Raw genomic sequence first — 27673 nt, forward strand, 5'->3', positions numbered from 1 at the left:
GATCAGGTTGCGACGAGGTTTAGCGATTCCCGGGTTTCGGCAACAATTGCCACAACCCTCCAGGGACTGAAGCAACACGCCCAAGGTCTTGATTCTTCTCTAGGCTTTATTGTCTAACCTCTCACAGCAGTTATAGCAGTTGTCGGGAAGCTCCTCTCCCTCCCGGCGTGCTCCCTTATATTCAGTCACCCAACCAATCCAGGACAGTATCATGCGTGACCGTTAAGCGGATAGGTGTCACGCACCACTCTAAGCAGGCAGCACGAGCTGTGCACGGGTACGGAAGTCTGCTGGGCCAATCCCCAACAGGGAAGAGGGGAAAGGGTGGTGAGCAGGAAGCAGGCGCCATCTTTAGGGCGTTGTGCAGCTAGAGTGGGGCTCAGCCTTGGCCGTAGGTCGGGCCCCCACAGTATCCAGCACGATTATCATTTAAATATGAAGGAGGGATTAAACAATTCCCAGACAGGCAAAAGTAGAGGGAATTTGTCTCCCGCAAACCACCTCTACAGGGCATTTTACAGGGACTGCTCCAGATGGGAGCACTCCTAAAAAGAGCACAGAACAAAACACCCAACATATGAAGAAGGGAGGAGGAGGAATAAGAAGGGAGAGAAATAAAGAATCATCAGACCATGTTTATAATAGCTCAACAAGTGAGTTAAGTTAGACAGTAAGATAGTAAAGAAGCTAACCCTGGACCTTTGGTAACCACAAACGTAAAGCCTGCAATGGCAATAAGTACATACCTTTCAATAATCACCCTAAATCCCTAAATGTAAATGGACTGAATGCACCGATCAAAAGACACAGAGTAATAGAATGGATAAAAAAGCAAGACCCATCCTTATGCTGCTTACAAGGGACTCACCTCAAACCCAAAGACATGCACAGACTTAAAGTCAAGGGATGGAAAAATATTTCATGCAAACAACAGAGAGAAAAAAGCAGGTGTTGCAATTCTAGTATCAGACAAAACAGACTTCAAAATAAAGAAAGTAACAAAAGATAAAGAAGGACATTACATAATGATAAAGGGCTCAGTCCAACAAGAGGATATAACCATTATAAATGTATATGCACCCAATACAGGAGCACCAACATATCTGAAACAAATACTAACAGAACTAAAGGAGGAAGTAGAATGCAAAGCATTCATTCTGAGAGACTTCAACACACCACTCACTCCAAAGGACAGATCCACCAGACAGAAAATAAGTAAGGACACAGAGGCACTGAATAACACACTAGAACAGATGGACCAAATAGACATCTACAGAACTCTACATCCAAAAGGAATAGGATACACATTCTTCTCAAGTGCACATGGAACATTCTCCAGAATAGACCACATACTAGGCCACAAAAAGAGCCTCAGTAAATTCCAAAAGATTGAAATCCTACCAACCAACTTTTCAGACCACAAAGGCATAAAACTAGAAATAAACTGTACAAAGAAAGCAAAAAGGCTCACAAACACATGGAGGCTTAACAACACGCTCCTAAATAATCAATGGATCAATGACCAAATCAAAACGGAGATCCAGCAATATATGGAAACAAACGACAACAACAACACAAAGCCCCAACTACTGTGGTATACAGCAAAAGCAGTTTTAAGAGGAAAGTATATAGCAATCCAGGCATATTTAAAGAAGGAAGAACAATCCCAAATGAATAGTCTAACATCACAATTATCGAAATTGAAAAAGAAGAACAAATGAGGCCTAAGGTCAGCAGAAGGAGGGACATAATAAAGATCAGAGAAGAAATAAATAAAATTGAGAAGAATAAAACAATAGCAAAAATCAATGAAACCAAGAGCTGGTTCTTTGAGAAAATAAACAAAATAGATAAGCCTCTAGCCAGACTTATTAAGAGAAAAAGAGAGTCAACACACATCAACAGAATTAGAAACGAGAAAGGAAAAATCACAACAGACCCCACAGAAATACAAAGAATTATTAGAGAATACTATGAAAACCTATATGCTAAAAAGCTGGAAAACCTAGGAGAAATGTACAACTTCCTAGAAAAATACAACCTTCCAAGACTGACCCAGAAAGAAACAGAAAATCTAAACAGACCAATTACTAGCAACGAAATTGAAGCAGTAATAAAAAACCTACCAAAGAGCAAAACCCCCGGGCCAGATGGATTTACCTCGGAATTCTATATCAGACATACAGAGAAGAGATAATACCCATTCTCCTTAAAGTTTTCCAAAAAATAGAAGAAGAGGGAATACTCCCAAACTCATTCTATGAAGCCAACATCACCTAATACCAAAACCAGGCAAAGACCCCACCAAAAAGAAAACTACAGACCAATATCCCTGATGAACGTAGATGCAAAAATACTCAACAAAATATTAGCACACCAAATTCAAAAATACATCAAAAGGATCATACACCATGACGAAGTGGGATTCATCCCAGGGATGCAAGGATGGTACAACATTCGAAAATCCATCAACATCATCCACCACATCAACAAAAAGAAAGACAAAAACCACATGATCATCTCCATAGATGCTGAAAAAACATTCGATAAAAATCAACATCCATTCGTGATAAAAGCTCTCAACAAAATGGGTATAGAGGGCAAGTACCTCAACATAATAAAGGCCATATGTGATAAACCCACAGCCAACATCATACTGAACAGTGAGAAGCTGAAAGCTTTTCCTCTGTGATCAGGAACAAGACAGGGATGCCCACTATCCCCACTGTTATTCAACATAGTAGTGGAGATCCTACCCACAGCAATTAGACAAAACAAAGAAATATAAGGAATCCAGATTGGTAAAGAAGAAGTTAAACTGTCACTATTTGCAGATGACATGATATTGTACATAAAAAACCCTAAAGACTCCACTCCGAAACGACTAGAGCTAATATCGGAATTCAGCAAAGTTGCAGGATCCAAAACTAACACACAGAAATCTGTGGCTTTCCTATACACTAACAATGAACCAATAGAAAGAGAAATCAGGAAAACAATTCCATTCACAATTGCATCAAAAAGAATAAAATACCTAGGAATAAACCTAACCAAGGAAGTGAAAGACCTATACCCTGAAAACTATAAGACACTCTTAAGAGAAATTAAAGAGGTCACTAACAAATGGAAACTCATCCCATGCTCCTGGCTAGGAAGAATTAATATCGTCAAAATGGCCATCCTGCCCAAAGCAATATACAGATTCGATGCAATCTCTATCAAACTACCAACAGCATTCTTCAATGAACTGGAACAAATAGTTCAAAAATTCATATGGAAACACCAAAGACCCCGAATAGCTAAAGCAATCCTGAGAAGGAAGAATAAAGTGGGGGGGGGGATCTCACTCCCCAATTGCAAGCTCTGCTACAAAGCCACAGTAATCAAGACAACTTGGTACTGGCACAAGAACAGAGCCACAGACCAATGGAACACAATAGAGACTCCAAACATTAACTCAAACATATATGGTCAATTAATATTCGATAAAGGGGCCATGGACATACAATGGGGTAATGACAGTCTCTTCAACAGATGGTGCTGGCAAAATTGGACAGCTACATGTAAGAGAATGAAACTGGATCACTGTCTAACCCCATACACAAAAGTAAATTCAAAATGGATGAAAGACTTGAATGTAAGTCATGAAACCATAAAACTCTTAGAGAAAACATAGGCAAAAACCTCTTAGACATAAACATGAGTGACCTCTTCTTGAACATATCTCCCCAGGCAAGGGAAACAAACACAAAAATGAAAAAATGGGACTATATCAAGCTGAAAAGCTTCTGTACATCAAAGGACACCATCAATAGAACAAAAAGATATCCTACCGTATGGGAGAATATATTCATAAATGACAGATCTGATAAAGGGTTGATATCCAAAATATATAAAGAGCTCACACACCTCAACAAACAAAAAGCAAACAATCCAATTAAAAAATGGGCAGAGGAGCTGAATAGATAGTTCTCTAAAGAAGAAATTCTGATGGCCAACAGATACATGAAAAGGTGCTCCACATCGCTTGTCATCAGAGAAATGCAAATTAAAACCACAATGAGATATCATCTCACACCAGCACAGATGGCTACCATACAAAAGACAAACAACAACAAATGTTGGCAAGGTTGTGGAGAAAGGGGAACCCTCCTACACTGCTGGTGGGAATGTAAATTAGTTCAACCATTGTGGAAAGCAGTATGGAGGTTCCTCAAAATGCTCAAAATAGAAATACCATTTGACCCAGGAATTCCACTTCTAGGATTTACCCTAAGAATGCAGCACTCCAGTTTGGAAAAGACAGATGCACCCCTATGTTTATCGCTGCACTATTTACAATAGCCAAGATATGGAAGCAACCTAAATGTACATCAGTAGATGAATGGATAAAGAAGATGTGGTACATATACACAATGGAATATTACTCAGCCATAAGAGAAAAACAAATCCTACCATTTGCAACAATATGGATGGAGCTAGAGGGTATTATGCTCAGTGAAATAAGCCAGGTGGAGAAAGACAAGTACCAAATGATTTCACTCATATGTGGAGTATAAGAACAAAGGAAAACTGAAGGAACAAAACAGCAGCAGAAGCACAGAACCCAAGAATGGACTAATAGTTACTAAAGGGAAAGGGACTGGGGAGGACGGGTGGGAAGGGAGGGATAAGAGCAGGAAAAAAAGAAAGGGGGCATTACGATTAGCATGTATAGTGTGGGTGGGGGGCACGGGGAGGGCTGTGCAACACAGAGAAGACAAGTAGTGATTTTACAGCATCTTACTATGTTGATGGACAGTGACTGTGAATGGGGATGTGGGGGGGACTTGGTGAAGGGCGGATCCTAGTAAACATAATGTCCTTCATGTAATTGTTGATTAATGATACCAAAATAAAATTTTAAAAAAAAACAGACAATAGCAAGTGTTTGCCAAGATTTTAGGAAATGGGAACCCTCATACACTAGTGGTCAGAATGTAAAATGGTGCAGCCAATTGGTAATGGTGGTTCTTCAAATGTAAACATAATTATTACATGACCCAACAATTCCACTCCTAGGCAAGAATCCCTATGAAAATTTATTTTATGTATCAACTAGAGTGTGTCATGGAATGCCAAGATAACTGATTAAACGTCATCTGTCGTTTTGTGTGTAAGGGTGTTTCAGGAAGAGATTAACATGAGTAAAAGGACTCAGTATAGCATAGTGCTCTCCCCAGTGCAGGTGGGCATCATCCAATCTGATTCAGGGCCTGAATAAAACAAAAAGCAGAGGAAGATTGAATTCTTTTTCTGCCTGTTGACCTGAGGTAATGATCTTCTACTGGTACTTGTTTGGTGCTCCTGGTTCTCAGGCTTTGAGAAATGGACTGGAGTCCACACCATGGCAGTTTGGCTTTCAGGTGTTTGAACTACACCACCTGCTTTCCTAGGTCTTTCAACTGGGGTGGCAGGTTGTGGTATTTACCAACCTCCACAGTCATGTGAGTAGTTCCTTATGGTGAATGTCATGGTTGTGTGTATGTATGTATGTATGTATGTATGTGTATGTGTGTATATATATAATATCTTTCTGATCACACTTTAAGGTTCAGGGCTGTATGTTCTATTTTCCTGTAGAATCCTGACTAATATAATACCCAGGAGATGTTAAAATATCTACTCTAAAGGATAGGTGAATGCTCAGAGCATCCTTACTCATAATATCCACAAAGAGTTAATCCAAATTTCCATCAATAGATGAATAAATAACAGGTAGTATATCCATAAAATGGAATATCATTCAGCAATAAAAAGGAATGAGATATGCTACAAAACATATAAACCTTGAAAACATGCTAAATTGAAAGAAGCTCTTGACAAAAGATGTTATGATTTCATTTATATGAAATGTCCAGAAAAGGCAAGTCTATGGTGGCCTAGATATTAAGGGAAGAAGGGATGTCAATGGGAACTTCTGCAGTGATGCAGCTTCTAAAATGATTACACCACTCTGTAAACAATAAAAAAAATCAAATGGCATAGTTTTAAGTAGGTAAATTGCATCGCATTTGTATTATATCTCAATATAGCAGTTGCAAAAAAAATAATAGCTACATTATTAGGAACTTAAGTTTAATATGTGAAGAACCTAGAGCACTAAGATACAGCATATTTTAGCTACCATAATGTTTACCACTAAATATTAGAACTTAATATGAAATTATTATAATCAAAGTATGATAGGCATAAATATTTTACTGGCACAGAAGAGTCTAGAAACTGATACTGTCATATGGGAATTTAATGTTTAATAAAAGTGCAATTGCAAATCAGTAGGTCAAGAATAGTTTCTTAGTGGTAAGTGGCATTCCACCAATTGGCCACCTTTTCTGGAATAAATGAAATGGATCCACTACCCCACACCACATGCCAAAACAAATTCGATGAGCAATAGAGATTTAAATGTCTTTAAAAGTACTAAATGTAAGAAGAAAATTACAAAATCTGTACATTGAGTTTGATAAGACAGTTTAAGGCAGGGCAGGAAACATTTTTAAAAACATTCTTTGGCTATATAAATTTAATGTTTTGTACAGATGAAACATTAACCTGGCAAAAGTTATATAATAGATGCATAAAACACAGTTGATAATTCACATGAACAACTCGTGATAAAAACGTGTTACGAAATGAGGGCTTAAACATCACTATTAACTCCACAAAGTTCCATCCGCTGAAAACCGTAGCGACCACAGGACACATTAAGCAACTAGGCCTACGCCCTCAGAAGTGAAGAATGCCGGGCACACATAAAATAGAAAAATAGATATTAGAAGAAAAAAATAAGATTTGCAGGAACTGTATTGGAGGAGACGGGTCCACTTTATAGATTGGCAGGAATATCAGTACGGGAAAAATCACTGTAAGCGCTCCAGGGCCGAGGGTAGAGGCAGGTAACAAACAGCTTTCGGGAGCTCTCGGGGTGTCTTCATCCTTGACTATGCAGCAGTCCGCGCAGCTCTGGGAAGCAGCCCCGGGCCAGCCCCGCCCCCCGCGGGCTTGGTCGAGCCTCACCTGGCCCATCCGCACCCACGCGAGATCAAACGAGACTTCCGCTGCCTGAAGCAGCCAAAGTGGCTCCGGGGCCCCGCCCCTTCCTGCCCGGGCTGAAAGGCGGAAGTGGCGTCACTCGTGACGTGAGTCTCTGTTTGCTGCTGACCTTGACGGTGTCAGGAGTGCTTTGTGTTGGTCCAGGTCCAGCACCGGCCAACTTCCGTGAGTCCCGGGCGAAGGAGAGGGTGTCTGGTGGAAGGTGCGAGATAGAGGACGGCTTTGGCCTGGGCCGCGCAGGGGCCTGCGTAGAGAGGCTTGGCGCGCGCCGCCCGATTCTGCCGGGGCCTCGTGTTTCCCTGGAACGGCCATGTTCGGACACCGCTTGGGCGTTGGAACGGGAGGCGTCCAAGGGCACCCCCGCGGGGTCGTTTATCCACTGTACTCGCTTTGTGATTTTTCTCCAGGAGGAAAAGAATTTACGCAGTTCCAGTCTGTTGACTCCAGCCCCGTGGCCTCGTGTCTTCACCGCCTGGCGATTCTGGCCTATTCCCGGTGAGCGCTGAGTTAGTTCCGAAGGGCCTGCTTCCTTTAGTATGCAAAAGAAGGCCTCACCCCATCATTTGTCTTTGTTTTGGCAAGTTTTTTATTTTTGATGGTACTGCATTCAAGTAGAAAAACAATACTTTTCTTGGATGTCTAAAGGCATATTTCTGTATAGAAATAGAAGTGTATGTAGACAAGTTTTTCCACTGAAGAGAAACAGGAATGCTCACTTATTTCTTTGTCTGTACTTCTAAGCCTGTATATCCATCCCCACAATAGTTAAAAACGGGGCCTCGAAGAAAAAAAAGGATGGTGGCTTTTTTTGTTCTGGTTCTGGGATAGTTGAAACTTTATGTTAACAGGCTCTTTGTACTAAGTATATTTTCCCCTATTTTTTTTCGAGAAGTCTGTCATCTAAATAAATTGTAGATAAATAAATACACTTTTGGTGAACATGTCTGTTATCTACCCTGGGAAAACGAAAATCCTCCATATTCCAAACTAATGCCTTGGACTGTTTTTGGATGTGGGATGCAATTACAGTTTATATGTAGTTATCATCTTTTAAGTCTTAAGCTAGAGTACTGGCTATTGTTTCTCTGTTACACTGATTTTCTGAAAAGTCACAGGTTCTTTTTTAGAAAGTCACACATTTTGATAGCTTTTTTTAAATTGAGATACAGTTGACATGTAACAGTCTCAGGTGTACAACATACGGTTCGATATTTGTATATATTACAAGACCATTACCACAATAAGCCTAGTTAATAGTTAATAACATCCATGGCCATTTACAATTTTTTCTTCTTGTGGTAATTTTTAAGGTCTCAGCAACTTTTGAACATAAAGTATTATTACCGATAGTCACCATGTTGTATATATTACATGTGCTCAGAGTTTATACTCAGAACTTATTTTATGACTGGAAGGTTATGCCTTTTGATAACCATCCCCCATCCCCCACCATTCACATCATACCTCCCCCCTTTCCTGTGAGAACCACCATGTGTTCGCTATGTCCCTGAGTTCCATTTTAGTTTTTTGTGGGAGGTTTGGATTGTTTGTTTTTTCGTTTTTGATGTTTGTTCTACACATAGATGAGATCATAGGCTGTTTGTCTTTTTGAGGTTTATTTCACTTAGCATAATGCCTTCTCGGTTCACGCATGTTGCTGCAAATGGCAAGATTTTCTTCTTTGGCTGAGTAATACACCACTGTATATGTATACACCACCTTTTTCTCACTCATCCATCAGCGCACACTTAGGTTGCTTCCATATCTTGGCTGTTGTAAATGTTGCTGGTGAAATAGGGGTGCAATATCTTGTGTTAATTTTTGTTTTTCCTCAGATAAATTCCCAGGTGTGAAATTGATGGATCATATAATTTTTTTTTTGAGGCTCCTCCATGCTCTTCCACAGTGTCTGCATCTGTTCATTCTTACCAATAGTACACAAGGGTTCCTTTCCAAAACATCAGCCCAACCAACACTTGTTATCTCTTGTCTTTTTGATAACAGCCATTCTAACAGGTATGAGGTGATAATCTTGTGGTTTTTATTTACATTTCCTTCATTAGTAATTATTAGTATAGTTAGTAATGACTAGTAATGTTGAACACCTTTTCACATACTGTTAGCCATCTGTATGTCTTTCTTGGAAAAATGTCTACTCAGATCCTCTACCCATTTTTTAATCAGATTGTTATTCTGCTGTTAAGTTGGATTGAGTTCTTTATATATATTTGAACTTTAACCCCATGTCAGATACATGTTCTTTTCTAGTTTCTTGGGGCTGTAAAGTTGTTGGACCATTTTGAAGTTTCTGATTTTATTTTCATGTGTTTAAATGTTTGCACCATTTCTTGGATTTCCTGTCAACTGGTAACAGGGTCCAGAGTAGCGATTGGGGAACTCTGTCTGAAAAGGGCCAAATAGGAAGTACTTAATGTTTTGTAAGCCAATAGATCTTGAATTGTTCAGTTTTACCTTTGTAGTAAGGAAGTAGTCATAGATCTTAATAACAAATGGGTATGGCTGTTTTCTCATAACACTACTTAACAAAAACAGGCCTGTTACTCATGGTTTGTCAAGAGGATTCAAAAGATAATTTACAAAATATATTGTAGGTGATGTGTGTGCCTGAAGTTGCATTTCATCAGGAAGACATAGGTTTATATCATCCTTTATTAGTGATGCTATATTTGATGCTGTATTTGATATAATAGGTAGTTATTATCAGAGCCCTCTACTTTATAGGTAGATTTTTTTCCTTTTGAATAAGAAAGTACAAACATACCTCATAGATTTTGTGGCTTCTCTTCCAAAACCACTATGATAAAAGCAAATATTACAATAAAGTGAGTTGAATTTTTTTGTTTCCCAGTGCATATCGAAGTTTAGTTTGTGGTATATTAGGGGTACAGTATCATGTTTTTTAAAAAAAATGAATATACCTTAATTTAAAATATTTTATTGCTAAAAAATATTAACCATCATCTGAACTTTCAGTGAGCTGAAGTCACTGAGATCACCATAACAAAATAATGAAAAGTCTTGAGATACTGTGAGAATTGCCAAGATGTTACACAGACAAAAAGTAAGCAGATGCAGTTGGAAAAATGGTGCAGATAGACTGCTTGATGCAGCGTTGCCACAAACAATGTGTAAAAAACAATATCTGGGAAGCACAATAAAGGGAAGCAGTAAAATGAGGTACACCTTTAATAGGCGGTATTTTGACATTTAGAATATCTTGTTATGCAACAACCTGTTGTAGCATTGCTGAGTAACCAGCAGTGGTCTTCTGTGTATGTTGTCTCACATTTATAGAGGTTCATTTTCAGGGCAAGCTTTTATGGCAGATTTCTAGGTTAGAGGGCAAATAACATTTTATTTTTCTGGATATATAAATCCTTTGTATAGATTTTGTGCCATTTGGTAGTTTTTCATTCAGCTTCAAAACATACTTAAAACTTCAGACAATGGCCTAAATTTTAGTTTTCACTACAAGGTACTTGTTTTCAAAGTGAGTATCTTGTCCACCTTCATGAATAAGGAATACTCAAATTTTCAGAAGTACAATGTTGGGGCATATATTTCATTGTGCACAGACATCTTATATGATTGCTATTTAATTTGGGGGTTCTAATCGTATTTTTTTGTGACTTCATTTTATTCATATCTGCAATTCCCACTTGACCAACACCAAAAGCAGTGGTGTATTTTTTTCCCTACGTATATAACAATCACAGTGTTACGCACAGGAGTAATAGTAGTATAACTTTCTTCAGGTACCCAGACCCAATTCCAGTATGTGTAAATATATGGGAAGTGGTCTTCCCACATATACACCACCAATTCTCCAACACAAGCAGGGTGTTGGAGAACTCAGTTCTGATGCTGTCAGAGACAGCACCAGATTCCCAAGTTAAGGGCTCCTTCCTACAAGCCTGCCCCCCACCCCGCTCCAGCTGCCCATCACAAGCCCCAGGCAATTACCTGTGCTTCTGACCTACCAGCTACAGATTGGGTGTTGCCACAACCTCTCCCTTAGTCTCAATTAATTTGCTAGAGCAGGCTCACAAAACTCAGGAAAGCACGTTTACCAGTTTAATAAAGGATACAAGGTAACAGCCAGATAAAGAAAGACATAGGGCAAGGTCCCAAATAAAGGAGCTTCTATCCTCATGGAGCTTGGGGCTTGTCTTGGTGGCACATGGAGGTGTTCTGGCTGCCCGAGCAGAGAGAAAGATACAAGTTCTTTTCCAGGGTTTTTGTTAGGGCTTCATTGCATAGTCATAATTGACTAAATTATTGGTCATTGGCTCCATCCCCCTTAAGTAGTGGCCAACAAATCTCATTAACATGACAAAACAACCTTTTTGCTTTTAAGACATTGCAGTGTTTTCAGGAACTGGATGAAGACCAATATACCTGGCAAATATATATTTATTTGGTCATAATGAATGACCAAATACATAGTTCTTGTAACTGATTAATATCACAGTATCTATACTGTAACATTTTCTGACACTCCACAGATCATTTAATTAGTTTAATGAGCCACGCTCTGTGCCCAGGACAGGGAAACAGTGACCATCAAAACAGATAGTACTGCTGCTACGGATCTCAGTCTACTTAGGAAGATATTTTAAGTGAATACTGGCTAGTTTGTTATTTGGACATAATAATGGCTTAATATGAGGGGAGATGTACTGGGGGTGATGAAGATGAAAGGATGGGTAAGGTTTAGCTAATCAGGTCATGTAGTTAGGATGGTGGAAAGTGAGAACATTCCAGATGGAGGGAACTTCATAAGGAAAATACCAGAGAAGTTGAGAGCTTGGTGTATTTCCTGGTCTGAGGAAAGGGAGATTGGCTGAAGCAGGGCACAGCCATCGTGGTGGGAGGAAATTGAAGGGGGGTGGCAAGCAGTACCAAGGGAATTATATATTCAAAGTAAATTTGAACTGTGTACTAGAACTGTGTTCCTGAGGCCATGGGAAGTTTATGAAATATTTTAAGAAAGTAATTTGAATCTACTTACAACTCCTAGTTTGAAATGGTCTTCAGGAAATGTGAAAGTGAAGCCATGGAGTCAACTTGGAATATGAGGATGAATAATTTTTAGAAGTTGGTGGCAGTAACTTATGATTGGATTATTATTACAGAAAAGGAGTGACCTGCAGTTAGTATTGAAAGAGCCTTTGCAACTTACGCAGCTTACTTGGACTCCCTGGAGTTGCCTAAGCTCAGTCTCTTAGGAGCTCTTTAAGAGCATACATGATCTCTGGTTTCTATTGATCATTGTTTTGAAGCATTGGATTTGTTTTGTATGTAAGCATCTTTCTCCTACCTTAACCTTTCCCTTAGGTTTTGTACTAGTAGTTAAATCTAGAGACAACAGCTGGTGATTGTGGTGGGTCTTGAGAACGAGCATCTTCCAAGACATCAAGTACATTGTAGAACTAGAGGAAGACTAGTCTCAAAACTAAAGGGCAAGCTGCTTACTCTCCCTGGTAAAAGAACCTCAGTTGTCTGGGAGTTCAACATGGTGAATTTCATCTGGGTTCAACTAGGTGTCTCCATTCCCAGTTTCCTCTCTCCTTGGCTGGGGAGTCACCCTCAGTATCACAAAAATAGCTGTGTGAGAAGCTGTTAAATGTCACATTTGATTTCCAGCAATACCTTCTCCCTGTGAACCTGCCTACTACTGTCTAAAGCAATATGCAGGTTCCTCAAAAAAACTAAAAATAGAAATATCATTTAACCCGGGAATTCCACCCCTAGGAATTTACCCAAAGAATACAAGTTCTCAGATTCAAAAAGGTATAAGCACCCCTTTGTTTATTGCAACACTATTTACAATAGTCAAGCTATGGAAGCAACTTAAATGTCCATCAGTAGACGAATGGATAAAGAACATGCGGAACATAAACACGAATACTATTCAGCCGTAAGAAAGAAAGAAATCCTACCATTTGCAACAACATGGATGGAGCTAGAGGGTATTATGCTCAGGAAATAAGCCAGGCAGAAAGACAAATACCAAATGATTTCCCCCATTCATGGAGTGTAACTGTGAAGCAAAAACTGAAGGAACAAAACAGCAGCAGACTCAAACTCCAAGAAGGGACTAGCTGTTACCAAAGGGGAGTGGGGAGGGAGAAGGAGATTGAGGGCTATTATAATTAGTACACGTGGTGTGGGGGGGAATCATAGGGAAGACTAGCACAGAGAAGACAAAGTGACTCTGTGGCATCTTACTACACTGATGGACAGTGACTGCAATGGGGTATGGGAGGGGACTCGATAATATGGGTGAATGTAGTAACCACATTGTTTTTCATGTGAAACCTTCATAAGTTTGTATCAATGATAACCTTAATTTAAAAAAACATTTAAAAAGTTTTAGGGTTAGCTCCCCCAAGGTTGTAAAATATTCCTCTTTATCTTATTCTAGAAGCTTTATTGTTTTACCACTCATGTTTAAGTCTATGATAACACCCCAATGTAGTGTTTAGGTATGATATGAAAATATATGTATTTATCTTCTCTCTGGTCTCAGACTTTGGCTTGAGATGCAAAATAGCAGATCCGAGCTTGTCATTTTCTGGGTAACAACACTCTACCCCACACCATTAACACTTAATAACCATCATTATTGCTGTAACCATTAACTGTAGCATTCACTTGGTCCCCCATGCAAGTGTATGAGTTGCACCATATGACAATCAACCACAGGTAACAGCTCAACAATAGGCATTCTTTGTATTGTGCTTTGCTTTATTGCACTTTACATATATTACATATTACAAATTAAAAGTTTGTGGCAACCTTGTGTTGAGCAAGTCTGTCGTCACCATTTTTCCATGTGTTTACTCAGTTGTGTGTTATGTTTTCAAAATATAACTTGCATATTCAAAATATTCAAAAATGTGATTCTCTAAATACTTTGGATGTTTTCATTATTTGTTATGATCAGTGATCAAAACTTACTGGAAGCTCAGATAATGGTTAGCATTTTTAAGTAATAACATTTTTAAATTAAGGATGTACATAGTTTTATTAGACATAATGCTGTTGCACACTTAATAGACTATGGTATAACCTAAACAACTTTTATATGCACTGGAAAACCAAAAAATAAATGACCCTCTTTAATGTGTTACTTCCTTCACTGCAGTGGTCTGGAACTAAACCCACAGTATCTTGTTATGATTCTCTATTCTTATCGGCAAGAACCTCAGCTCTGCTGAGGTTTGACCAAACCTATCCCCAAATCTCATCTTTACAACTTTGTCTTTGGGGATCACTCCTTTTCAATTCTGTAAGACTCTTCATTGAAATCAGGAAATAGAAACCATACTTTGACTTAAACAGGAAAAGTGTAATGTAAAAACATAAAGAGAATTCTAACACTTACCTGAGTTGATAGTACACATGAGGCCAGACCTGACTTTAGACTTCGTTCAGGAACATGTCATGGCAGCCTATTATGTGGTGAGGTTCACTAGGTTTCCAGGTCCAGAGCTAGTCAGCAGTCACTGGGCAAGCAGGAAGAACTCTGGAATGTAGACAAGCCGTGACTGATAGGTAGATGTGGTGGAGAGAGAGCTGGAGCAGTAGGTGTTCATATAAAGGCTATGGGAAACAGTTGACTGCAGATGAGCCCAGGTTGGTAAGTAAGTACTGAGAAGAAGGTATTGTTCCTACCACCCTTAGAATCCTAGAGCAGTTAGATGGGTTTCTGAAAACATGTATATTCTAAGTTATTTAGCTGCATATAATCTAGATATATGTGAAGAATAGTTGAAGATCTCAATTGTCTATCAATTCCCAGTCATTGGGTGTCCACATTGAACTGAGTTCTGTGCCACTCATTGTACTGGCAAACTGGCATCCAAAACAGACAGTGCTACCTATGATGTGCCAAAAAAAGAAAACCCTCCAAAAGAAAGTGGATCCTAATGTCAGACAATATTATCAAAAGATATTAACTGTGGAAATAGAGGTTATTATAAGATTATGTTTCTCCAAAAATAAAAATTTAAATGCTTAAGAACTACTATGCATTTGATCATACATTTATATTTCAGTTACAAAATGAACATAAAAGTACAACATTCTAGTCTGGTCCACCTCACTATAAACAATCTAGGGGCCTATTCAATGAAGGATCCCAGTTTGAGATTCCTGGAAGTACAGTTATACTGAGAGTCTGGACATAGTTTTTGTGACCATACATGTTTCTGGGTTTTAGTCTTCCCAACTATGAAGTAAGGACTCTGAGATAGGAATGGTAAATTTGGTTATAGATAATGAACAGAGGAACTATCAGTGCTGCCATCATTCGAATACCACTTTATAGAATAGCATTTGGCCTGTTGGTCTGTGTTTTATTTATTAAAGGGTATTAATTTTTAACAAATTAAGCTTTATAGATTGTTATAAAACAAAAATATGAAGCCTGGAAGAAATGAAGTAAACATAAAAGCAAATTTATGGAAACTGGAACTGATTATAATGTGAAATAGGAGGTGATTGAAAAACTCGCAATACAGAAAATGGGCAGACAGTGATAACATTTCCTCTTTCCCAAGGCAGGGTAGAGCACAAACCTCAATGAGTGTCTCCAAGCAAGACCTGTGGGAGTGTCCCAAGACTTTCAATATAATATTCTTGGTTCTTTTATAAAAACTTCAACATTCTCTGATCTTTTTGAGTCATGTGGAAGAGTTAATGATTATTCCCTCTTCTTCCAGGAATCAGCAGTGTGTGTGCAGTGTGTGTAGGACACCCTCACCTGCTTGACTGTTTCCATATATACCACTTATGAATTGACATATCAAAGTTTTCATTCTTATCCTTTCTGATAGGAATGTTGGATCTTGATGCCTAGGACATGTTCTGTGTATGTTAACTGCTCTCAACCGAGTGCCTAGCATAAAGATAAAACTTCTTAATTACTTACTGAAAAAGTGGAAGAAAAGCCAGAGATAAAAACTTAAAAGACCCAATAGCGTTAAACTTCTGCATCCATCAAGGGAGATTGAAGTGTATTGACTGTTTATTTTTACCTTCATATGCCCAGCAGCAATCTGGACCATGGCTTCTCAATACATATATAATGTATAAATACTACATGTGATGAAAGTAAGTTACAAATATATGTGAGCTGTAAGCTTCTAGTGTCACATCCGGTACATATTAGCCTTTAATTAATGGCAGTTGATGTTACTGGTACTCTGCTATATGGCTTACTGTTTTAGTAGGTTTCATATGTTATCTGCACAGAAAAAGTTAACATGGGGTGACTGACCAGATTAGTATTTGTTAATTGATACGGAGACTCCAGATAACCTGACAATCCACAGGGCTGGAGATGGCCCTATCCACTTATAATCCTAAACTGCCCCAAAATAATCTTGGTTCAGGAAAGGAATGTTAAGGCAAATTCACCATCAGCTTTGTAGCATGGTGTCTATAATATGTCCCATAAGTACTCCTAAATGCCGTTTTTTGGTTATGCCCACGTTATGTAGTCCTTTGGTTGGTTCCTGAGCGGCCATGCTGGCTCATCTAGGAGGAGCTGAGGTGGCCACAGAATGCCATTTGCTGCATCAGCACATTTATCAGGTTTGTTGCTTTTGACAAATGAAGAGACACTACTCTGGGCTTACGTTTCCTTACCCAGAAGAGGGAACCATTCTTTTCCTGATGGGAACATGGGTCACGGTCCCCTTTTCTGACTCCAGGTAAGATGGGGCTACTCCAGCTTCTTTATGGCAGTAGTATGTGTTTGTATGGATTTTCTTGAGTATGCCTTGGTTTGGGGGAATGTGGTGAATGTGGCAGTGATAGCCATCTCAGGGATCTCATGCCTTCTTTCATTCTCCTAGGTCCTCTTTCTCAGGACCAGAATCTCTCTGACCTCTTCAAGGAAATATAGAGAAAGAAATGATGGTGACTGAGTGTTCGACAAATTTTTCTCAGGTAAGTATGCTTCAACAAAATGACGTGCATTCACCACATACTTCCTACTACATGAACCTATATCTGTAACTTGCAAAAAATAAAACCACTCAAGAACTGAGTCCATGTAAAATTTCTCCCAAAGCAGAGCCTCTCTTATTGGTGACAATACCCAGAATAATCTCAATGTATCAATACATAATGTTGTCTCATGGTGACTGCATAATTTTTTATTATGCTGGGTATTCTGACAATGGTAAAGAAGATGGAGGTGCATTTCTGAAAGATGTATTCATCAGCATTTACAAGTGTAATTTTCTTAGGAGTTTGCTAAAAGGGAAATGAAATGGGAAGAGCTTTTAGGCTCCTTATCTTGAAAGATAAGTTCCTGTGTTAGAGGGTCCATTACAGCCATAACAACATACAAACCATAAATGAGTATAGATAGAAGAGTACCTCACCCCCATGCTATCTGGGGGAGATAAGAGAGACTTTGAAACCCTCTATTGTTTTTGGTCTGCCATCTTCATCCCCATTAGACATTGGTGATGAGATGAGATGTTCCTGTACTCAAGCCAGCATGTGTGTGATGGTTTAGGATCCAGTGACCTTTGATGATGTGGCTGTGGACTTCACCCAGGAGGAGTGGACTTTACTGGACCTCACACAGAGAAACCTATACAGAGAGGTGATGCTGGAGAACTACAAGAACCTGACTGTGGCAGGTGAGGGTGTATCATTCCTGTAGTCTTACTGCACAGATGAATGTTATGTATTTGCTTTGTTCCAGGATGGCTGAATTTAAGTCTGAATAGAGTGGAAAGTAACAGGCCCTAATCTCTATGCTAATGAGTTTTAATCCAAGGTAGTTTTTGTGGAAATGTGATTCTAAGCATCACCATCGCGGTCTTAGAAAGGTGCATTCTCAGAATTCACCTTTGACATACTGACAGAAACTGGCATTGGGGTCCAGTCATCTGTGTTTTAAGAAATGCTACACCTGATTCTGGTGAACACCAAAATTTGGCAGCCACTGGCATAGTGGTTCTTCCGCAAAGTAAAACCTTTTGGCACTGTATTTCCTCCTACAAGAAGTCATAGAGCTTTGTAACTGTGTGTGTGTGTATAATATATATAAATCTGAATGTGGGTTTGAGGACCTAAGGTGAACACTGGGGCACAGAAAGATAAGATACTCGCCCTTTAATCTCATTTAGAACAGGTTTACTGCATTCATTTGAAACAGGAAAGTTTGCCATCTTTTACAGAATGTCTTTTCATTTATATGTCTTTCCTTATGAGCAGGGTTTCAGTTTAAACCCAGTCTGATATCTTGGTTGGAACAAGAAGAGTTGAAGACAATGGAGACAGGTGGCCTCCAAGGTGAGTGATTATGAAGAACTATTCTGGTCAATCATGATTTCGGTAGTTTTGATCTTACAATAAGGAAATGTAAAGATGTGCTTTCTCAGAAAGCTCATGTCATTGATGTGTGGCACTTTCTTAAACTTCTCATATGTACTTGTACTTCATGTACTCAAAATTTCCTGTGATCTCACAATAACCTGTTACTGCTACCAGTTTTTCATTTTTATGTGTCTTTGTCCAGGATTTTCTTTACTTCCCCGATTGTGTTCTCTTTTCCACATCATGTTTTTCATAGAATCATTTTTTGTCAGCTACTCAGTTTTGACTCCCATATATGTCCTTATCATTGCTAAATTGTTGATAATAGCTACACAAACTTAAAACATGTTTATCTTGGAGGAAAAAACAACAAATAAGCCTTATTGTTTTTAACTATTTTATCCTACCCTTTCTACAACTCTTATGTTTTTCTTCTTTTCCTTTAGAATGGGAATTGCAACTTAATACCAAAGATTCAGAAATTCAGGGTATTTCAGGAGAAAAACCATCCAGTGGCATAGAACAGGTAAGATCACTATGTATCTGGGAAATACTGCTTTCCAAATTTAGAAAAGAATATAATTTTCATTAGAAGATCACAAGTGATATATACTTGAAATAAGTGTCATTAACTCAAGAGAAAGTGGTACCTCTGATGAGGTGTACTAAATGTATGAATTTGGGGATTTCAGAAATCAAGCTTAAAATTTGTTGCCTAGAATTCAGAGATACTCATTTCCACACACATAATTCGACACACTGAGTTTTTTAAATAATTCCATGAAACTTTACAGGAATATTTTAAGATTAGAGTAGATGTCACATCATTCTGGCAGAAGGAACCATCATTAAACTGGAAAGATGTTAACAGGTCAGAAGGTGTATATGTGTAATAGAAATGGCTAAGATTTTTGAGATGAGGAGGATCAATTTATGAATCGAAACCTTTGAATCATTCCATTCATCAATAGGCGAGAAGCCACCATGGATGGAAGCTCGACAATGATCAGTGTGGTAAAGACCTCGGTGAACGCTCATGCCTTAAGACACACAGGAGAACTCAAAGTGGAAGAAACAGTTGTGAGGCTGGTCAATGTGGAGAAAGCATCCTTACTCTGCAGAAGAAAACTTCAGCTAGAGAGAAACGTTCTTGGTTTAATCAGTGCAGAAAAAACATCAGCCTAACTCGAAATACTGTATGCTGGAAAGTTAGCAGACAAGAAAAAGCCTTTGCATGCAATGACAATAGGAAAGCCTTTGTTAATCGGTCTTGCTTTCAGGCACAAATGAGAACCCACAGTAGAAAAATCTACAGAAGCAAGGAATGTGAGAAAGCTGTTAACTCTACAAGCTTTGGTGTACAAGTACAAACTCACACTGCTAACCAGAGTTATGAATGTAAAGAATATGGGAGAACCTCCTCTGCTGCATCCTCAGGCTTCTCTGCACACATGAAAACCCACAGTGGAGGGAAGCTTTTCAAATGTGACAAATGTGGCAATTCCTTTGCTGCTTCATCACATCTTATTAGTCATTGTAGGACTCACATTGGAGAGAAGCATTTTGAGTGTAGCATATGTGGGAAAGCCTTTCAAAGTTCTTCACAACATGTCATTCATATGCGAACTCATGCTGAAGAGAAACCCTGCAAATGTAAGCAGTGCAGAAGAGCCTTTGCTGTTTCCGGTAACCTAACTAAACATGTAGAAACTCATGACAAGACACTGCATGAATGTAAGGAATGTGGAAGGTCCTTTAGAACTTACTCATCTTTTAAAAATCACATTGGAATACATGCTAAAATAAAACCCTACAATTGTGAGGAATGTGGGAAAGGCTTTGTATATCCTTTCTCCTTTAATGTTCACATGCGCAAACACATTGGAGAGAAACCCTATAAATGTAAGGAATGTGGAAAATCCTTTAGAAGTTCTTCATGTCTTAATATTCACGTACAGATTCACACTGGAAGAAAACCCTACAGCTGTAAGGAATGTGACAGACCCTTCATCCAGTACTCATATTTAGAAACATACAAAAAAATCCATGAGGGACTAAAACCCTACAAACGCAAGGAGTGTGGGATAGCCTTCACTGCATCCTCAGGACTTACTGAACATATGGAAACTCATAGTGAGGAGAAACCTTTCAAATGTAACAAATGTTGGAAATCCTTTACTACTTATTCATTTCTTGTCAGTCATTTTAGAACTCACACTGGAAAGAAAGATTTTGAGTGTAACATCTGTGGGAAAGCGTTTGCCACCTCTTCATACCGCGTTGTTCACATGCGTACTCACACTGGAGAGAAACCCTATGAATGTAAAGAATGTGGGAAAGTTTTCACTTTTTCCTCAAGCTTCAGTAGACATGCAAGGCTTCACGCTAGAAAAAAACCCTGTGAATGCCAGGAATGTGGGAAAGCCTCCCTTCAGGCCTCGGGCCTTTTGCAGCATGTACAAATTCACAGAGAGAAACCTGGAATGTAAACAATGTGAAAGGCCTTAGTTATTCCAATTATTTTAGGTAAATGAAAAACTCATTCTGTAGAGAATCCATGTGAATGTTAAAGGTATGGGAAAGCTTTAATTCTCCCAGTTCATTTCAGAGTAATAAAAGAACATGGAACTATGGAAACTCATAGTGAAGAGAAACCTTTCAAGTTTAAGAACATGGTAAAGGCCTCAATGATCCCAGTTCAGTTTTTGATGACCTGATAGGACCTCACCAGAGAGATGGTGGTCTACAGATGTGAGGAATGTGGGAAATTCATCAGTCTCACAACTCAACATGTTAAGTCTCAAGTGAAGCCATACTGTAAGGAAATGTGGAAAACCCTTTAATTAGTGCTTATATGAAATACGTTCTTTAAATATGGAGAAGATACCTGCACTGCAGAGGAGCTCTTGATACAGGATATGTGGGAAAACTAAATAATGCTCACTTGTGATCTCCCTATACAAACTTATGAATGTAAGATACGTTGTAGAGTCACTATTTTCCATTAGATTGTTACTCATCCTTAATGAACACAGGGTGGTGATTCACAATGAAGAAAAAATGTGAGAAGTATAGGAAATAAACTCCTGTTGACACAGAGCAGGCCTGCTTCCTACTTTAGAAACCCGGTTCTGCCACCTCAGCATTCTTTGCTTGTACCACAACCCAGCATATATGCAGATAGCCATATGGGTCCTTTGTGTAACCTGAGACTTGGACACAAAAGAAACCAAAACAAACATGCTGATGTTTATGCTGCTGACTACTGCAAGGAAGCTACATCCTCTCTCTGACTTCAGTGTCTCAGCTCCTCTGCCAACATCTGTGGAACACTACAAGCTAAATTAAATTAATACCTTGCAAGAAGAGAATAATCAAGTCATAAGCCCAACAGTTTTGGTGACCGACATAGGTTAATAGAGATGTGGCTTTCTGGAAGAAGGAGGACAATGGCCACCAGGTGAAGTGTGAAGACACAGTATCTGGAATTCAGTGACAAGGTCTCTTCCCCAAGAGGTTTCCACACAACATGGAAACAGAGGGGAATAGGCTCCCTATTGTACTGTGTCTCTATAGGCATATCAGTAGCTATATCAATAATTACATCAGCTTGATTTTCTTTAATTGCTTAGTCTTTATGCTTTTAAAATGCCTCTTTTTTTATATATATGCTATATGGAGTTTTAAAGTATCTAAATATTTGAAACCCAACCTTAAAATCCTTGGACTTGGAACATTTAGTCCATAATGTAAATTACTAATATAAATTTAGGTTTATGTCTAGCATCTGTTTTTTTATTAATGCATTTTGCTTCCATTTCAGATAGTATTTTTATGATTTTTACTGTTAGTCAAATTTATATAAACCGTTATTCTAGTCACTGTCTTAAGGCCTTTTAAATTGGCATTATCACTTAAGACTTGGGGAATACTTTACCTCTCCTACAAAGTGTACTGGACCTTAGGCACATAGTAATGCCATTATCCAGTTCCTGAGCAGCATGATAGCAGAGACCCAGAACTAAGTCTCTAGTCATAGGAAAACAGGTCCCCCTGAGAAATGGGACAGCTTCCCCTCTTGAGAGAGGCTGTTATCTGGCAGGAGTATGTAATCCTGTGGGGAAGTACTGGGTATCTTCAAAAACAGTGAACTTGAAAGCAACATTGGCCACCTTCTGAAGTTTACACAGTAGTGGGGACTGCATGGTTTCCCTGTTGGGGACAAAACTTAGTAATGATAGGGACAGGTGTGACTGATCTCCAGCTTTGCTTGGGGCATACGGACTTCATATTTGCCTCTTCTATCCCAGATGACTTTGTTCCTCGCCGTCTCCCTCTGGTGACAACCACTGGGTTTCCTGTTGCATTAGATTATTGTTAGCCTGTTAGAGTCCTGTTGTTAGCCTTTTTGGAACCACTGCAATTAGTGTGGATGTGGCCCTTTGTACACTCAGCCAAAGACCTGTCTTTATCCCACCTTTTGTGTCTCCTTGAGTCTTGCCACTTCTCACATAAGGGGTGGCTTGCGGAGAGGGCAATGTTACAAAGATTATTTCTCCTGAGCATTGTCTAGACGTGGCACCAGAAAGGGATCACGTCTTGAACCTTGAGGTGGGGCCAAGTGTTCATTAGGAGTGAGTAGAGCAGGGTCAGCTTGCGTTTGCATTCCATCAAGGGAGGTGAGGAGATAGATCACCCTTGAGCTTCTGAACCAGTTAACTTCTGACCCATTGGAACCTGCCTCCTTTCACCATTACCACCAAATGGAAAATGGAATGACTCGTAATTCTTACCTCAAGGTAATTGGAAGTTTTTCAAGGGGACTGTTCTCTGGAATTCTCAGAAGGAATGGCTGATTATTATGGTCTGGTGTTTTTTGGGGTTTTTTTCATTCACTTTTAAATCCTGTCAAGGCAGGTATGTTATTCATAGGGCATTTAGGAAAATGCACAAAATGCAGAGATTATAGAAACACCCAGGTTTGAGTATCAGGATATGGTAATGACAAATATACCACCAGGGCATTTGAAAAAAATTTTGTGTGTCTAGGTAGATATTTAACTATACCCCCTGGAGGTTATAGTGCTGTCAACCCAGTCTCAGGGAGCCTGGTAGGCCCAGAAGCTGCCCTTGTAAACATTTTATCTCCAATCTGGCGACCTAGGGAGGGGTCACATGGCCCTCCAACCCAGGGACTTGATGCCCAGGAGTCAAGCAACTTAAAATCCAGCTATTTTGCTTCACGTAGGTATGCCTTAACAATACCGTAAGAAGGATCTCCGTTGTCTTAGCCATAATTCACTGCTTCAAGTGAGCAGTGCTCTATGCCAGGTACTAGGGGAACACTGGTCTCCACAGTTCTTCCTATGAGATGCAAAAACTCAAAATAAAGAAAATAGACCCTAATAGACAACATTCAACTTCTGGGTACATGTCCAAAAAAATTGAAAGCTGGATCTTGAGTTATTTGGACACCTTTATGAGCAATGTTACTCAAAACAGTTAAAACAGAAATCAAGTGCCCATTGATGGACAACAGTTAAGAAAAATGTGGTATATATGCACAATAGGAATTATTATTCAGGCTTTAAAAAGTTGTGCAAAATGCTACATGGATTAACCTTGACATTATGCTAAGTGAAATAAGTCACAGACAAATCTGTAGATTGCACTTTTATAAAGTAGTCAAAACCAGAGGGAGGATGGTGGCTGTCGGGGCTATTGGAGAAGATGATGTGGACTTTAAGAGGCACAGAGTTTCAGTTTAACAAAATGAAAAGTTACAAATGTGGTTGCACAACAGCATGCAAGTATTTAATGACACTGAAATGACTAGGATGATAAATTTTTAATATTTTACTACAAAAAAGGGTACAGAAGGACTAAGAAAGCAAAATAAGATGATTTAAGTGTATAAATAGAAGAATTTAAAGAGATAGCAAACAACAGAATACAGATTATTCTGAACAGTTGGAAACAGTTTCTTGTAAGATGAATGCTTTGCAACCATTATGGAATGCAATATGGAGGTTCCCCAAAAAGCTAAAAATAGAAATACCATTTGACCCAGTAACTCCTCTCCTAGGAATTTACCTGAAGAAAACAAGATCTCTGATTTGAAAAGACATAGGAAACCCCATGTTTATCACTGCACTATTTACAATAGTCAAGATAGAGAAGCAACCTAAGTGTCCATGGAGAAAGAAGATGCGGTATATAAATACAATGGAGCAGCCATAAGAAGAAAAGAACTCCTGACATTTGCAATAACATGATGGATCTAGAGGGTATTATGCTCAGTGAAATAAGCCAGGTGGAGAAAGACAAACAGCAAATGATTTCACTCATTTGTGGAGTATGAAAATAAAATGGAAGGAATAAAGTAGTAGACTCAAGAGACGAAAAAGGGACTAGGAGGTCACCAAAAGGGAGGGAGTGTGGGAGGGGGGACAATGGGATTAAGGGGCACAATAATTTGCAAGCACAATATAGGTAGGTACTGGGAATGGTAGTTCAACATGGAGAATATAATTAATGGCTATTAACATCTTTGTGATAGTGACTGCTGGAGGGGGTGAGGACTTAATAATGTAAGTTAATGTTGAACCAGTTTGTATTTGAAACCATTGTAAGATTGTATACTTTAATTAAAAAAATGATTGCTAGAAAAAAACTAGAATGGACAAGGAAATTACATTTGGAAAAGGTCCCAAACAACATGTAATATAAGGAGCACAGTATAACAAAACACATACAATGCTATGTGTTTAAGTGTATAAAATGCATAGAAACACACAACCTGCTGGAGATGAAATTGGCAAGAATTAGCTGTCATAATCATACATGAAATCCAATCAGTACTTTAGTATCATTGGGGTGGAAAAGTAAAAAGAGCTATAATAAAGGCACACTGTATGAAAGAAGTAGGTAGTTCTTACAGAAAACATTTCAAGAATCAGAAAAAGCAAGACTACATGTTACTATATGCGAGGCTTTTGTAATATAGATCCAGAATACGATTCTTGGACAGAATAGTAGAAAACATATCATTATTACTCAACCCTGTCATTACAAAGTTTGTATAACAGAATCCAGTTAATTGTGTGTGGTTCTTTATGTCCAAGTTGAGTTTATTAAGGAATGCAAAGTCGATTTAACAATAGAAAACCAGTAATTATAATGACTTTTTAAAAAATAGTCCTTTTTACTCATTCAAATATTTATTAGGTACTTCTCATGGGCCAGGTACAGTTCCAGGTGCTTGACTTTTGTCAGTGAACAAACATCATGTCACATACTGCACAGAAAGTATTTAATGAATTCATAGGCATTCAGTCTCCAAATTATAGAATACAAGAAAATCCTACAGCAGTATGTAGAGTGACTATTAAAAACTGGAAACCATCTTTCTTTAAAACTTTAAAAACATACTAGATATAAAGTGAATTTAAGGTATACAGCATGCTAAACACATTTATGTATTGTTATTACCAATTAGCACTTTCACATAATTAGTCTTTCTCTTTAATATTTGGGTTAAATCTAGTCTCAGCACATTTGATGATTATAGTTTAATACTGTTGGACACAATCTTAAATAAGCCAGAAAGCATACACCTCTTTTCTGGGGTTTTTGTGAGGGAGGGCTTCATGGCATGGTCGTGATTGACTAAAGTATTGGCCACTGGCTGATTCAATGTCCAGCCCCCACTCTTGGGGTGAGGGGGTGGGGTCCAAAAATCTCATTAGCATGGCAACACTTGTTTCGCCTTTAAGATTGCAGTGTATTTAGGAACTGTGGATGAAGACCAAATATTTTCTTATGACTCATTATATTGCAGTCCACCCATGGACTTCCCAGATTCCTTACAGCTAAACAGTCCTACCCGTTACAGCACTTAACATCTAGTATGGTATTTACACAACAAAGATACCAATGCAAATAGGTCTGACATTTGGAGAACTGTGTGGGGTGGGGACAGATTTAAAGGGACAACTCATTTGTCCTATGAAGTCTTGACCAAGTTTTCTCCCAAAGTGATGGAACTTCACTTGCAGGCCGGCAGCACCGACCTTGTCAGGTTCCCAGAAGCAGAGGTGGTCATGGCGAACATACAGCTTCACCGTTCTGGTATGCTTTTGCTAAGAGAGATTAATTACTCTAAGCCTCTCTGGAGGTGTTAGTCAGAAAGAGATATGAGTGACATGAAAAGAATGGGGTGCATCAAGAACTCAGGAAATTAATCAGGAAGCCAGAAAGGACTCTCAGAAGTAACACTCTTTGCAATGTGAGTTTGTTCCACATGCTCTGAATCCGGGCTCACCTTGAGACTTGATCTAGCTAATTCAGGTAAGGGAGCAGGAGCAGAGTCAAGGAACAACCATATGATTAATTTTCCTTAAAAATGCCAAGATACAGAGTCACTCCTGTTCTTGTTATGCTATCTTAAGGCTAAGATTCCATTTTAAAAGAGAACTGGGAAGTCGGATTCCTGCATATTCTTTGGTAATCAGCTAGCAACTCATCTTAAAGCAAGACAAGCACTCGTAACTATGTTCCCAGTGCTTGAGGGTAGCCACTATCTTGTAGAGGAGCCAGAAGTTTATTCTACAAAATTATCTAGAAGACTGTATGGGTAATGACATACTGTCTCACTGGAGATAGACATCATGAGATGCCATGACAAGCCTACACCCCCCAACCCTTTACCTTTGTCCCATTCTTGAAAATCCTTAAAAGACAAAATCGCAGCTTTTAAGTGCACCTCTCAGAGGTTGCCCCTCACTCCCCTTTCTTGGTGTATTTTTAAGACTTCTTACTGCTCAACTTACTATGTTTTGTCTGTGTGCTTCCACTGGTGCCTTTATCACTTGTTTCATTCCGTTTTCCAGACTTTAAGCACTAATCTTCACTGTCCTACTTCAGATAAGTAGGGAGGGGCTGCTGAGAGCCCTGATTAGAGCTTGCAGGTTCCCATCAGGGAGCTTCCCCGTCCTCTGCTTTATTCAAGTAGACCTGCTTTTGTCTCCCTTGACTGACCTGCTCCTCCCTTGGAGTGGATTTTAATAAAACTGGCTCTGCTTCACTACTGCGGCTCTGCCCTTCAATTCTTTGTTGCAGTGGGAAGAAGAACTGAGGACAAACTAAACCCCCAACAGAGGCATTAATAAAATGTTTGATTTCCCTTGTTTCATGACCCAGTTATTCATTC

At 39.0% G+C, this 27673-nt stretch overlaps 1 protein-coding gene across 3 annotated transcripts; it reads left to right on the forward strand.

The window, feature by feature from the left end:
- Positions 1 to 7157: 7157 nt before the first annotated feature.
- LOC108409997 (uncharacterized) lies at positions 7158 to 27651 on the forward strand. 3 transcript variants are annotated; one of them, XM_037015163.2, is made up of 7 exons: positions 7158 to 7260; positions 7503 to 7596; positions 16982 to 17076; positions 17654 to 17780; positions 18361 to 18438; positions 18909 to 18988; positions 19434 to 27651. In XM_037015163.2, exons 3-7 carry the CDS (start codon positions 17041 to 17043, stop codon positions 20949 to 20951), a joined length of 1839 nt encoding a protein of 612 aa, XP_036871058.2. In that variant the 5' UTR covers positions 7158 to 7260; positions 7503 to 7596; positions 16982 to 17040; the 3' UTR covers positions 20952 to 27651. The 3 variants fall into 3 exon arrangements, with proteins under 3 accessions (XP_036871058.2, XP_017536355.3, XP_017536354.3); XM_017680866.3 differs by having other exon boundaries at positions 7503 to 7590; positions 16983 to 17076; positions 17595 to 17780; XM_017680865.3 differs by having other exon boundaries at positions 7503 to 7590; positions 16983 to 17076.
- Positions 27652 to 27673: the final 22 nt, after the last annotated feature.

The sequence above is a fragment of the Manis javanica genome, chromosome 13, assembly GCF_040802235.1.
Source record: "Manis javanica isolate MJ-LG chromosome 13, MJ_LKY, whole genome shotgun sequence".
In the NCBI taxonomy this organism is placed as follows: domain Eukaryota; kingdom Metazoa; phylum Chordata; class Mammalia; order Pholidota; family Manidae; genus Manis; species Manis javanica.

Bases quoted from the DNA above. Each gene is read 5' to 3' on its own strand.
- LOC108409997 (XM_037015163.2), top strand. From the start codon at position 17,041: ATGATGGTGACTGAGTGTTCGACAAATTTTTCTCAG. The intron at 17,077-17,653 runs GTAAGTATGCTT...GTGATGGTTTAG, and splicing joins GTTCGACAAATTTTTCTCAG to GATCCAGTGACCTTTGATGA. The intron at 18,439-18,908 runs GTGAGTGATTAT...CTTTTCCTTTAG, and splicing joins GGAGACAGGTGGCCTCCAAG to AATGGGAATTGCAACTTAAT.